The sequence below is a fragment of the Cimex lectularius genome, unplaced genomic scaffold, assembly GCF_000648675.2.
Source record: "Cimex lectularius strain Harlan isolate CLEC.00 unplaced genomic scaffold, Clec_2.1 scaffold86, whole genome shotgun sequence".
Classification (NCBI taxonomy): Eukaryota; Metazoa; Arthropoda; class Insecta; order Hemiptera; family Cimicidae; genus Cimex; species Cimex lectularius.
This window is the reverse complement of record NW_019392763.1, coordinates 1,682,308-1,694,406: the sequence shown is the minus strand read 5'-3', so window position 1 is coordinate 1,694,406 and position 12,099 is coordinate 1,682,308. Positions and strand designations below refer to the sequence as shown.

Sequence of the window (12,099 nt, the reverse complement as noted above, 5' to 3'; positions counted from 1 at the left end):
TTGCCCATTCACCATTCTCACAACAACAAAATTGACCAAGCACTATCATCACATGAAAAGCTATATAAATACATAGTACATAGTTATATATAGTTTTTTAAATGTATTATTTCTTTACAATATAATCAATGTGCAACTAAATTATGCTTTTGTATCATCACTTTCACTGTCCCAACACAAGCAACCAGGCATTCATCTATGTTTAGTGTACCTTTTTGTAAAACAATTATTTCACAACAATAATATTCAACAATAAATAGAATAATGTGAGAAGAAAATAAGATATGTACAAATATTGTTTTTTTTAATTTATGTTATTTTTTGTGCCTTGTTAATTGTAATTTTGGATATTTATTTTACACAATTGTATTATATTGTCAAAAAAAATTATATTTATTGTTTTTAATAAATCTAGGCCCTGAGTATGGCGTTATAAGTCGCCGAAAGCTCAGTTGAACCTGGAGGCTGTTCTTTTTCTTTTTTTCTCTTTATTTCATCCGTCATGTGACCTCCTGAAGATCCAACTCGTAACAAAAATAAAGATTTCTTTGTGATTTGCCAATTACCCCATATATGTTTAGCTTTCATAATTGACCGTATTTAATTATATTTTTATTTCAACCAAAGATTTTAGATAAAAGTATAATTAATTGAAATTTTTTTGTTATTTTATTATTAATTTTGCTAATATTATTATCTAAAATATGTACATGTAAGGGGGCTTAAACCCGTTAAATAAATAATTAATATAGATTTGTAACCTCGTTTAGTCTAACGATAGCAGACATTTTTGAGGATTTGAAATATTTTTTGGTGTTAAAATTGTTGGGAATTTGGGCGATTTTGAATTAGGATGTTTTGAAAGTGGCACGGAAACTCGAGAGCATGCAGGTGCCGCTTGAGGCGTTGTAACGTATATGAGTGCTTAAGTTCGACCCTTAGCGATCTGCCAAGCACCGCTTCTCAGCTTCTCAGGTCTCGTCTCTAACTCTGTGCTTTTCCTGTCGAAGCTTCAACAAATATTAGTAAACAAAGTTAATTTCCTTCTAGGTCCCGGTCATGCAGCGTCTATATTAAAAAGCGGCCGTCCTCAGGACCCGACCCAGGGCTTATTTCACATTTTTAAGTTTTAACTCTTCGACTTTTCTGCCCCGTGCGGCAAATCGGACGGTTTCGCCGTTCGATGTTTTTCTCCGTCGCTTCGCCGATTTGAATGAGACGAGTGTTTTTATAACAACGGCCATGTCTTCTGAACTGATCGGAGAGCTTGGGTAAATAATTAATTTGGAAATTAATTAATTTTGACGAATTAAAACGTTTCTAAGCGCGTTGAGGTTACACATCTATGTTGCAAGTTACGTGATTTTTTTTTCAATGCTCAAGCTATTCATGCATCAAGCACTACTGCTTTCTGACTTTTTTACCCTGAAAATAGTAGCAACTTATCAAATAAAGATTTGTTTGTGTTTTGCCAATAACTCATCAATTTTCCTTTACATTACGCTGTTTTTCATTACTAGAGAGAAAAATGGTTTATTCATAATGAAAACAATTATATTAAGCTGTTAATCATCATAAGTATCATGTCAATTTATAAAGACTGTAATCTGCTCTTTTAATCACAAAAATCTATCTACATGTTTCCATTATGATTCTAAAGTAAAATTTAATGTTAGAAATCTTTTTTTGCATGATTTTTTCAATGCTCAAGCTATTCGTGCATCAAGCACTAGTGCTTTCTGACTTTTTTCACCCTGAAAATAATAGCAACTTAGCAAATAAAGATTAGTTTGCGTTTTGCCAATGACCCATCAATTTTCCTTTACATTACGCTGTTTTTCATTACTAGAGAGAAAAATGGTTTATTCATAATGAAAACAATTATAATAAGCTGTTAATAATCATAAATATCATGTCACTTTGTAAAGACAGTAATCTGCTCTTTTAATCACAACAATCTATCTACATGTTTCCATTATGATTCTAAAGTAAAATTTAATGTTAGACATCTTTTTTGCATGATTTTTTCAATGCTCAAGCTATTCATGCATCAAGCACTACTGCTTTCTGACTTTCTTACCCTGAAAATAATAGCAACTTAGCAAATAAAGATTTGTTTGTGATTCGCCAATAACCCATTATCTTTCCGTTACTTGACACTGTTTTTCATTACTAGAGTGAAAAATGGTTTATTCATAATGAAAACAATTATAATAAGCTGTTAATAATCATAAGTATCATGTCAATTTATAATGACTGTAATCTGCTCTTTTAATCACTAAAATCTATCTACATTCCATTATGATTCTAAAGTAAAATTTTATGTTAGATATCTTTTTGCATGATTTTTTTTTCAGTGCTCAACCTATTCATGCATCAAGCACTAGTGCTGTCTGTCTGTTACCCTGAAAATAATAGCAACTTAGCAAATAAAGATTTGTTTGTAATACACCAATTACAGACAGTTTTCCTTTACTTTTTCACTGTTTTTCGGTACTAGAGAGAAAAATGATCTATTCTTAATGAAAACATTTATGATTAGCTGTTAATAATCATAAGTATCATGTCAGTTTATAAGGACTTTAACTTTTAAATACTAAAAATATTTAGCTACATTCTATTATATTATTTTTAAAAGTCTCTTCTGCTAGCATATTTCCATTAAGATTTTATGGTCAAATTTGATTGCTATCATTAATTTTACATGGTCAGTGCTGTACAATATTAAGACTAGACATCTCTCTGCATCAGTTCTCATTGGAAATACTCAGTGTAATTCAAATTGATCGACTAGTTAGCAAATTTAAGCCCTGTTATGAATTAAAAGGATTCACCATGGAGGGTTAACATCTATGTTACATGATTTCTTCAATGATTTAACAATTCATGTTTCAAGCACTAGTGCTTTCTGTCTTTTTTACCCTGAAAATAATAGTAGTTTGGCAAATAAAGATTTGTTCGTGATTCACCAAATAACCCATCAATTTTCCTTTACTTTTCATTATTTTTCATTACTGGAGAGAAAAATGATTTATGTACAGTGAAAAAAATTATAATTAGCTGTTAATAATCATAAGTTTCTGTCAATTTATAATGGCTTTAATCTTGTTTTTTAAAACACTAAAAGTGTTTATATCTACATGTTTCCATTATGATTCTAAAGTAAAATTTATTGTTAACATCTTTTGTGCATAATTATTTTCAAACTCAAGCTATTCATGCATCAAGCACTAGTGCTTTCTGTCTTTTTTTACTCTGAAAATTAATAGTAACAACATGTAAATATTTGTTTATTTTATTATTTATTTTATTTATTATTATTTATTATTATTTTTTATTTGTTGTTGTTTTTAAATATTTGTAATACACCAATTACAATCACTTTTCCTTTACTTTTCACTGTTATTCATTACTAAGGGAAAACAATGATTCATTCATGATGTAATTATTTTTTTATAGCTATTATATAATAATAATACTTATAAATTGACATATAGAAAATTTAAGCCCTGTTATGAATTAAAAGTTTGAAGTTACCCATCTATGTTGCATCATGATTTCTTCAGTGATCTAGCTATTCATGAATCAAGCATTAATAGTGCTTTGTCTTTTTACCCTGAAAATAATGGTAATTTAGCAAATAAAACTTTTTTTGTGTTTCACCAATTACCCATATATTTTCCTTTACTTCTCACTGTTATTCATTACGAGGGAAAAAAATATTTATTCATTATGTAAATTTTTTTTTAGCTCTTTATTATATCATAAGAATCCTATATCCATGTAGAAAATTTAAGCCCTATTATGAATTAAAAGATTTCACCATTGAGGTTACTCATCTATGTTGCATCATAATTTCCTCAATAATCTAGCTTCATGCATCAAGCATTAATAGTGCTTTCTGACTTTTTTTATCCTGAAAATAATAGTAACTTAACAAAACATATTATTTGATTGTGATGTGCCTAATAACGATTTTGGTTTTTTAGTCAAGTGGGTCTCACAATTGGCCAGCCTAGGCAGAGACAAATGGACGATGATGGGGATAAAGATGTCGATCTGCTCTCTGATGTCTCTTCCCCCCATCAGTCAGAGCGGAAGAAGCCGCGCTACTCAAACCACAAGCCAAAGAAGTTCCGTTCCGCCTGGATGATGTTCGACATATTTAAAGACTGGCTCAGGCCGCACGCCAGTCCGGAGTTTGCGACATGCATAGTTTGTTGTCGTGTTATTAAAGCTGGGAAAAGCGAACTGGAAAAGCACGCTACTGGTAAACGTCATCTACGAATGTTGAAGATTCACAAAGGAGGAGGTCAGAACTCCGAATCAAAAGAAGCCTCAGTTGAAAATGTGGAAAATGGTATGTTCCTTCCCTGGTATGTTTTTCTTTAACGATTTATATTTATATTATTTTTTAAATTCTAGATAGTAATAGTGACTCAAATTTTGGAGGAAAAGTAGATCATCATTGTAAAGGTGATTCTGTTGATAGTTCACAAAACTCAGCTGATCTCTTATGTGAAGAACCTGTTATTTCTAAAGCAGTAGGTGAGAGGATTTTTAAAATATTTTTTTAATCTGTATATATTTAAAAAAAATGTATTCTTATTTGTGATTTGTACTATAATTAGACAGAAAAATATAATAAACTTAAATTTTCAATCTGGTTTTATTTTATTCTTTATTCTTGGAGTATTTTATGTGATCTTAGTGAAATAAAATCATGGGTGATACAAGAGGATTTTTTTTTAAAATTCCATCTTATGAACAATTTTAGATTTATATATTTTAGTTATTATCAATTTGAAATTTTGTTTTCCATTCTAGTTACCAGGCCTGCTCCTCATTGGAAGGCCACTGCAATTGTGAACGGTCATGTGACAAAATTAGATCTGAACGGATACAAAGGCCGTTACGTGATCTTGGTTTTCTACTGCAATGACTTGTAGGAGACAACAATTTCATTATATACTATTTCCTATCGATTGATCCTTAATAATTACAAAACGGTTTCAGTTCGAAAGTGTGCTCAAGTGAGATAACAGCGCTGAGCGACCGATTGGGTGAGTTTCGATCTCTGAAAACGGAAATCGTCGCATGTTCCACAGACTCTCACCTGGCGCATTTGGTGTGGGTGAAGACCCCGAGGGGCGAAGGTGGAGTCGCTAATCCCAAAATACCCCTGCTCGCTGATCCAAACCATTCCATCGCTAAAGACTACGGGGTTTACCTCAGTGAAAAGGGTCATGCCCTCAGGTATGTTTAAAATAATTTTAAATATAAAAATTCTGTCTATTTGGGTATATTTTTCTAAAATAAAATAAACGTGAATGAAATGAAAATTAAACTTTATTTTTGGATTTAAAATTTTCTCGAATAATGCATTATGAACCCATTTATTTACAAACATTCAAACATGATAAAACTATACAAAGATTTCTATTTACAAAAATAGATATACTAATTAAACTAAAAAGGGATAGTTAAAAATCTTCGGTGCCAAGTTGTAAGGAGAAGACGTAATCAAAGCGACTTAAAGGTGGAAAAGGATGGGGCTTTGGTGGATGATAACCTTAATTTTAAGTCCCCCCATAAGTGAGATAGAAAATGAGAGGAAACCAGGAGATTTACATATACTTTAAAAGGTAGAATGAAAGGTGCACAAGCAGATGTAGGAAATCTTGAAGATATGGTATTTCAGGATAAAGTCTGATCAGGGACAATTCCAAGGTTTTGATATTGGGACAGAAGGAACTAGGATAATAGGTAATTGTAAACAGATGAACAGGAGGGAAATTTTAAGCTTTCAAGTTAAGCCTTTTTTCAAAGCCCTTGGTGCTAATTGTGTCGTCCTGAATTCTTGCAATTGGTCAGCAGGAGGGAAGGAAAGGTAAATTTAGGTTAGGGGATGCGTGAACATGATTGTAGCATTATTTATGGATTTAGGTAAGTCATTAATATAAAAGAAAAGAAGGGAAGTGGAGTTGCTTGCTAGGGGCTCCCGTGATATGGTCTGTTCAAGGAAAATCCCATGGTTTCTTTATGATGTGACAGAATGAAATAGGGCGATTTTTAGTACGAGGTAAGAAATGGAGGACTTTTCTATGTTCAAGTTAAACCCTTAACTTGAAATAACCAAGCCCATCTGTTTCTCTTAACATTTCCTAAAAATAAGATTTTCATTTATTCTACCAACTTTAGGTTTTTTTTTGTTTTTTGTTTGACTCATTGAGGGATTTTTCAAGAAAAGAGGTCTTAAATAAAATTCCTAGCCCGTGCAAGCTAAATTGTTTGTGTAAATTTAACGTAAAAGGTTTATTTGTACAATTTCATCAGTAATTATGATAACATAACGTCTACAATTATTGAAACATAAAAAAATTACCCAAGTATGTGGAATGGTTTTACCTACATGTATCGTCTTTGTTCTAACTTTTTTTTTCTACAGATCACATTTTGTTATTGACCGACGAGGCATTTTGAGGCATATGGCAGTCAACGATTCTCTTGTTGGACGAGGAACTGATGAGTTGTTAAGGCTACTGTATGCGTTTCAGTGTGTCGATGATACTGATGAGCCTCTTGTGGCTGACTGGACACCAAACACTATGTGAGATATTTTTTTAAAATAAAAATTTTACATAATTAATACTTTGGGCTTGATAATTGTATATTAAATTTAGAAATTTTCTGACACATTTGTTTAAAAATTTTGTAGGGTTGGCAAATAAGTGGTTTTTGCATTATTACTAATTATGCCTGCTCTACCAGCTTCTGTTGTAGGCAAGTTGAAAGGCAATATTTCACAATTTTTTTTAGGATTTTGCGTTGAGAATATTGAGGTCTCTTGTTTGTAATGAATTTTTCATCATGGAAGGAAAAAACATTCATTAATGGCTTATTTTTGCTTTTTTATTTCAAAATAGCAAACAAGCTGCAGAGGTCCATAAAAAATATGATCGTGCCTGTTGGGGCCACTGGTCGGTTGCTAGTTTTGAAATAAAAAAACAAAATAAGCTTGGAAGAGAGTAAGAAAAAGGAATTGAGATTTAATTTGAATTTACCTGTCTGGTTAGATAAAGTCCGTAATTTGAATTCCAAAATAAAATATCAGGCCGAGCTTCGCTGGGCTTCTCTTGAACTGGTAGACAGAAGACTTCTCGTTTCCAGAACACTGAAATAAAATAATAATAGAAAAATGAAAAACCTGTACCGAAATTAATAAAAAAGGTAAAGACTTTGAATTTACTATTGGATGCAAAGTAATGATAATGGTTTCAAATTTAAATATTGGAAGCGGAGCGGATTAAAAATGGAAGGAAATGAAAACGATTAAATAAAATTAAAAACAAAGGTGTTTAAAAGTGGTTGATCACAGGTAGTATATGAAGGGCAATTGAATGGGTAAATTTTACAAAGTGGTGAAAAAAAACCGCCCCCCAAAATTAGAATAATTTTCTATATCTTAAGAGGAATGGATCAAAGGAAGCGAATGAATAAAAGAGGGAAGCAGAAATACAGAGAATAGAAAGCAAAATATGGGAAAAAATGACAAGAACAACAGATGAAAATAAAGGAACCAAAAGGGGGAAACACAGGAAATTATTTAGAAAATGGAAGCTGGAGCATTGGGAAGTAGGAAGCAATGAAAACTAGATATTGGAAGCTGGAAATTGGAAGTGAGGGAACATCAAAAGGTAGAAATTGGAAGTGAGGAAGCAGTATTTAGTTTAGGCATTGGACGAGTCAGGTGAAGGTATCAGTAAGTTGACAGGCCTAGTATGAATCCTTGNGGTTGCTAGTTTTGAAATAAAAAACAAAATAAGCTTGGAAGAGTGTAAGAAAAAGGAATTGAGATTAAATTTGAATTTACCTGTCTGGTCAGATAAAGTCCGTGATTTGAATTCCAAAATAAAATATCTTTGGGCTCAGGCCAAGCTTTGCTAGGCGTCTCTTGAACTGGGTAGACATAGATGACTTCTCGTTTCCAGAACACTCTCCAAAATGAAATAATAATAACGAAAATAAAAACCTGTACCAAAATTAATTAAAAAAAAGGTAAAGACTTTGAATCTACTATTGGATGCAAAGCAATAATAAAGGCTTCAAATTTAAATATTGGATGCGGTGCATCTGATCGTTCAGTGACAGATTAAAAGTGGAAGGAAACGAAATGGATTAAATAAAATTAAAAACAAAGGTGTTTAAAAGTGGTTGACAACAGGTAGTATATGAAGGGCAATTGAATGGGTAAATTTGACAAAGTGGTGTAAACAAAACCGCCCACCAAAATTAGAATAATTTTCTATACCTTAAGAGGAATAGATCAAAGGAAGCAAATGAAAGAGGGAAGCAGAAATACAGAGAATAGAAAGCAAAATATGCAAAAAAAATGACAAGAACCACAGACGAAAATAAAGGAACCAAAAGGGGGAAACACAGGAGATTATGAAGAAAATGGAAGTGGAGCATTGGGAAGTGAGGAAGCAATGAAAACTAGATATTGGAAGCTGGAAATTGGAAGTGAGGGAACATTGAAAGGTAGAAATTGGAAGTGAGGAAGCAGTATTTAGTTTAGGCATTGGACGAGTCAGGTGAAGGTATCAGTAAGTTGACAGGCCTAGTATGAATCCTTGATATGGTTTCTACGTCAGCGACATGACACACTTTGTCAGGTCCTGGAAATGAAGACTCGATGCGACCTAGAGGCCATGAAAGCGGTTGAGATTTGATGCTCTTTAGAAAAACAATGTCACCGACTTTTAAGGGAATGGTAGGCGAGGTCCATTTTAAATGTTGCCCAGTGTGACCAAAATGACTGGAACATCTGGGTGAGGCTTCGCCACCTGTTCTGAGGGCAAGTGTCTTCAGGAATGGCTGCTTCGGGAAAGGCTAGCAAGGGTGCACTTATTAAAAAATGATCAGGACAGAGATATTCAACTGCTTACATGGGATCCTCCAACAGGGGATATAAGGGTCGGCCGCTGAGGGCAGACTCAATAGGCAAAGAGAGTACTCGAAAGTACGGGCGGATAAGCCGATAAGACGAACGAGTAAAGACATGGCTGATTTTATCCCTGCCTCCCATAAGCCTCCAAAGTTGGGAGCGAGTGGGGGTTGAAAAGCCATGTAATATGATGGAAGTCTAAATGGTCACAAATATCATGGTTTTGGGCCAGAAATTCTTTAACCTCCCTCAAACAGTTGCGAGCTTCGATAAAATTGTATCTCTGATCAGAAAGAATTGTGTGAGGTAATCCACCAGGTAACAACACGATTCAACGTCGTGAGAAAAGCCTCTGAGGTCATCAGACACCTGTATGAATTAAATGGCTTCAGAATCCTAAAGCCGGAAACACAACGCTACCTGATGCTGACGCTACCCCGGTATGGGAAAAAAGTGTTTATGGGCGGTAAGTGAGCCATAGGAAGCTGAATCGATCCATAATGGATCATCCGGTGGGCGGCTTAAACTAAGACTGAATACGGAAAGGATTAATAAAACTAAAAACAAAGGAGTTTAAAGGCAGTTGAAAGGTAAAATGTACAATGCGATACTCCATACATTGTTAATGACCCAGGGTGAATTTTAAGACTAGTTGATGATGGGTTTTGGTATGCGAGTTGGTGAACTCATGTTGAACCAGTTTAAAACTCGCAAGTGGAGATTGACGCTGTGCTGGTTCAATAAGACTAGGTTGGGTTGTTTTGCCTTATCCTCGTATTTACGCTGACATCACTTAATGATCTTTCCAGAACTCTGAATGGAAAAACATTGGCGAGGAGGCAGGCAAAAAGCTCTGGTCAGTTTTTAACAAGTGTACCGATATGATTGTATATGTAGTGCTAGCATTTCTGGGTTCAAATCCTGATAATAATTTGTAAATAAGAATTGTAAAATGGTAGTTGGACAGTAAACCCTCCCATAGGACAGGAATTATTTTACTTTTTACCTCAGGGGTTTTATGAACATGGCATAACAGAATTGGTAAACATACGTAAAAAAGTTTATTAAACAAAAAAGGGCCAATACATAATTGATATAGTATGTACTATATATATTCAGTAAAATTTAATTGCGCTCGTAAAAACCGAATGAACTTATTTGCCAACTCAAAATTAAAGAAGTTCACTTTTTATTAACACGCACAAATCGGATTTTAAGTTTGAGGATAAGGCCTTGTAGTTGTCGTTTTATAATAAATGTTTAATCTTTTCCAGGTAAAATTTTCGCTGTTCAATAGATGCTCGCAGTCAAATTCAAGTTACCTTGCCAATTAGTACCAAAGAGTGCTTTTTATTAATTGGATTTGTAGCATTTTGAATTGCTACATAATTGTATAATATTTATAGGAGTTATTTTTATGAGAATAGACACTACATTAAAAAAAATGACATTTTGTACTTTGAAATTGTCATTGATAACTAATAAGTTTCCATACGTTTATTAAGCGTAAGTTATTATTTGAAATGAGTGTTTTTCAATTTTATAACTTTTTTCTTTCCACGTTTTAAAATACTATTACATTCTTCCTTTATTATCAGTATTCCAAATCCATAGGTACTTATTATTATTATTTTTTTGTTTGTTTTGTTTTAATGAGCATTAGGTATTTTATAACCAGTTAATGTGTTTCACATGCTGTGTTTGAAATTCACTAAGAGCGCAATACTTTTATGTTAAAAAACAAAAAAAATCCCCATTTGTTAAAACAACCAGATTTCTCAAGATCTCATCTTGATTTGCTGTCAAATTGATCGGAAGACGTTTATGTTATCCTTACAGACTTAACAAGTTGTCATACATCTGACTAATTTTGGGTTAGAAGACTAATATTTTAAAACTTTATAAAAGTCCAATTGATAAAACTTATTTTATTTTTGTATTTTTTTTTCCAGGGAGGATGAAGAAATGCCGAAAAAAGTTCCCTGACAGAAGATTCTTTGTATGCCGATAAGCCAAGAGTAAGACTTTTTTTGGGGGTTTGCTGTACTCCGAAAAATAGGTCAAATCATATTTGAATATTTGGATGATGTACATTCTATAAACGAAATAAAATTTGAATAGAATTATTTTGATAATATAACCAATTTTGACCGGCGGTCGAGATTCCTTCGTATTGAAAACAGACAGTAAAATTATTGTTTTTCTTACCAACAGGTTTAAATTTTAATCACTTTTTAATTTTTCTTTTTAGTCAGTAATTACGGCAAAATATATTTGATTTTTTTTTTTTGACATTTTCATATTTATTAATCTATAAGACAAGACATGAGAAAGAAGAATGTAATTAGCGATAGTTAGTTGCTTTAATTTTTTTTGGACATGTAGTTATACAAGTTTGTGAATTACTCATAAACCGAACAGATTTTTGTACATTCAAGTTTATTGTTTTAAATAAACAGATTACAATAAAAAGTTATTGAAGTCCTCTACCATCAGTTTTTTTAGATTATGACCACTAAGCGAATATGCAAAAATTTTCATTCATAACATGAATGAAGAGTTCGTAAATTAATTTATGAAATTATAATTTGAAAATTTATTGTGAGACAAAAGTGGATTTCTGCAGCCAGGTAAGCAATTTTAATTAGTAAGCAGCAACAGTGGTGAGCGACTCATCACTGTCTTTGGTTTGAATCTCAGCTGTCAAAAATTTGTACCCACACTACTCACAAATAGGCTTTTTTCAAAAATGCCCGAACCCAAGGTTTGATATGACCATTTTTTCCATTTGGAGTTGTAGAGATTTCTTTCTTAAGCATTTAAACTTTCTTATATTGTGTCCAGTCTTTGCAGCTGGTTTTCCTTGCCAATTTTCCTTTCTTATGAAGTACAGAAATGTTGCTCAAGAATGGCTTTCCTAGGTAGCCTAACTTTTTCCTAGCTTAAACTTTCTTCTATTGTATCCAACCTATGATGATGGTTGCTGTGGAAGATTTTAATTTTTTTATTTTTTTAACAGAATTCTCAAGGGTATGATATCAAAATTTACATTGCTCAAGAATGGCTTTCCTAGGTAGCATAACTTTTTCCTAGCTTAAACTTTCTTCAATTGTACACGACCTATGATGATGGTTGCTATGGAAGATTTTAAT

At 32.7% G+C, this 12,099-nt stretch overlaps 1 protein-coding gene across 3 annotated transcripts; it reads left to right on the top strand.

Moving 5' to 3' along the window:
- The first annotated feature begins 881 nt into the window (after positions 1–881).
- Positions 882–11,413, top strand: LOC106673485. 3 transcript variants are annotated; one of them, XM_014405631.2, is made up of 8 exons: positions 882–975; positions 1,051–1,271; positions 3,990–4,360; positions 4,426–4,548; positions 4,828–4,945; positions 5,017–5,256; positions 6,449–6,610; positions 10,900–11,073. In XM_014405631.2, the coding sequence occupies exons 2-8, from the start codon at positions 1,243–1,245 to the stop codon at positions 10,931–10,933; spliced, it is 1,077 nt and encodes a 358-aa protein (XP_014261117.1). In that variant the 5' UTR covers positions 882–975; positions 1,051–1,242; the 3' UTR covers positions 10,934–11,073. The 3 variants fall into 3 exon arrangements, 2 of the variants coding, with proteins under 2 accessions (XP_014261117.1, XP_014261116.1); XR_001341396.2 differs by lacking the exon at positions 882–975 and adding an exon at positions 10,222–10,821 and having other exon boundaries at positions 982–1,271; positions 10,900–11,413; XM_014405630.2 differs by lacking the exon at positions 882–975 and having other exon boundaries at positions 982–1,271.
- Positions 11,414–12,099: the final 686 nt, after the last annotated feature.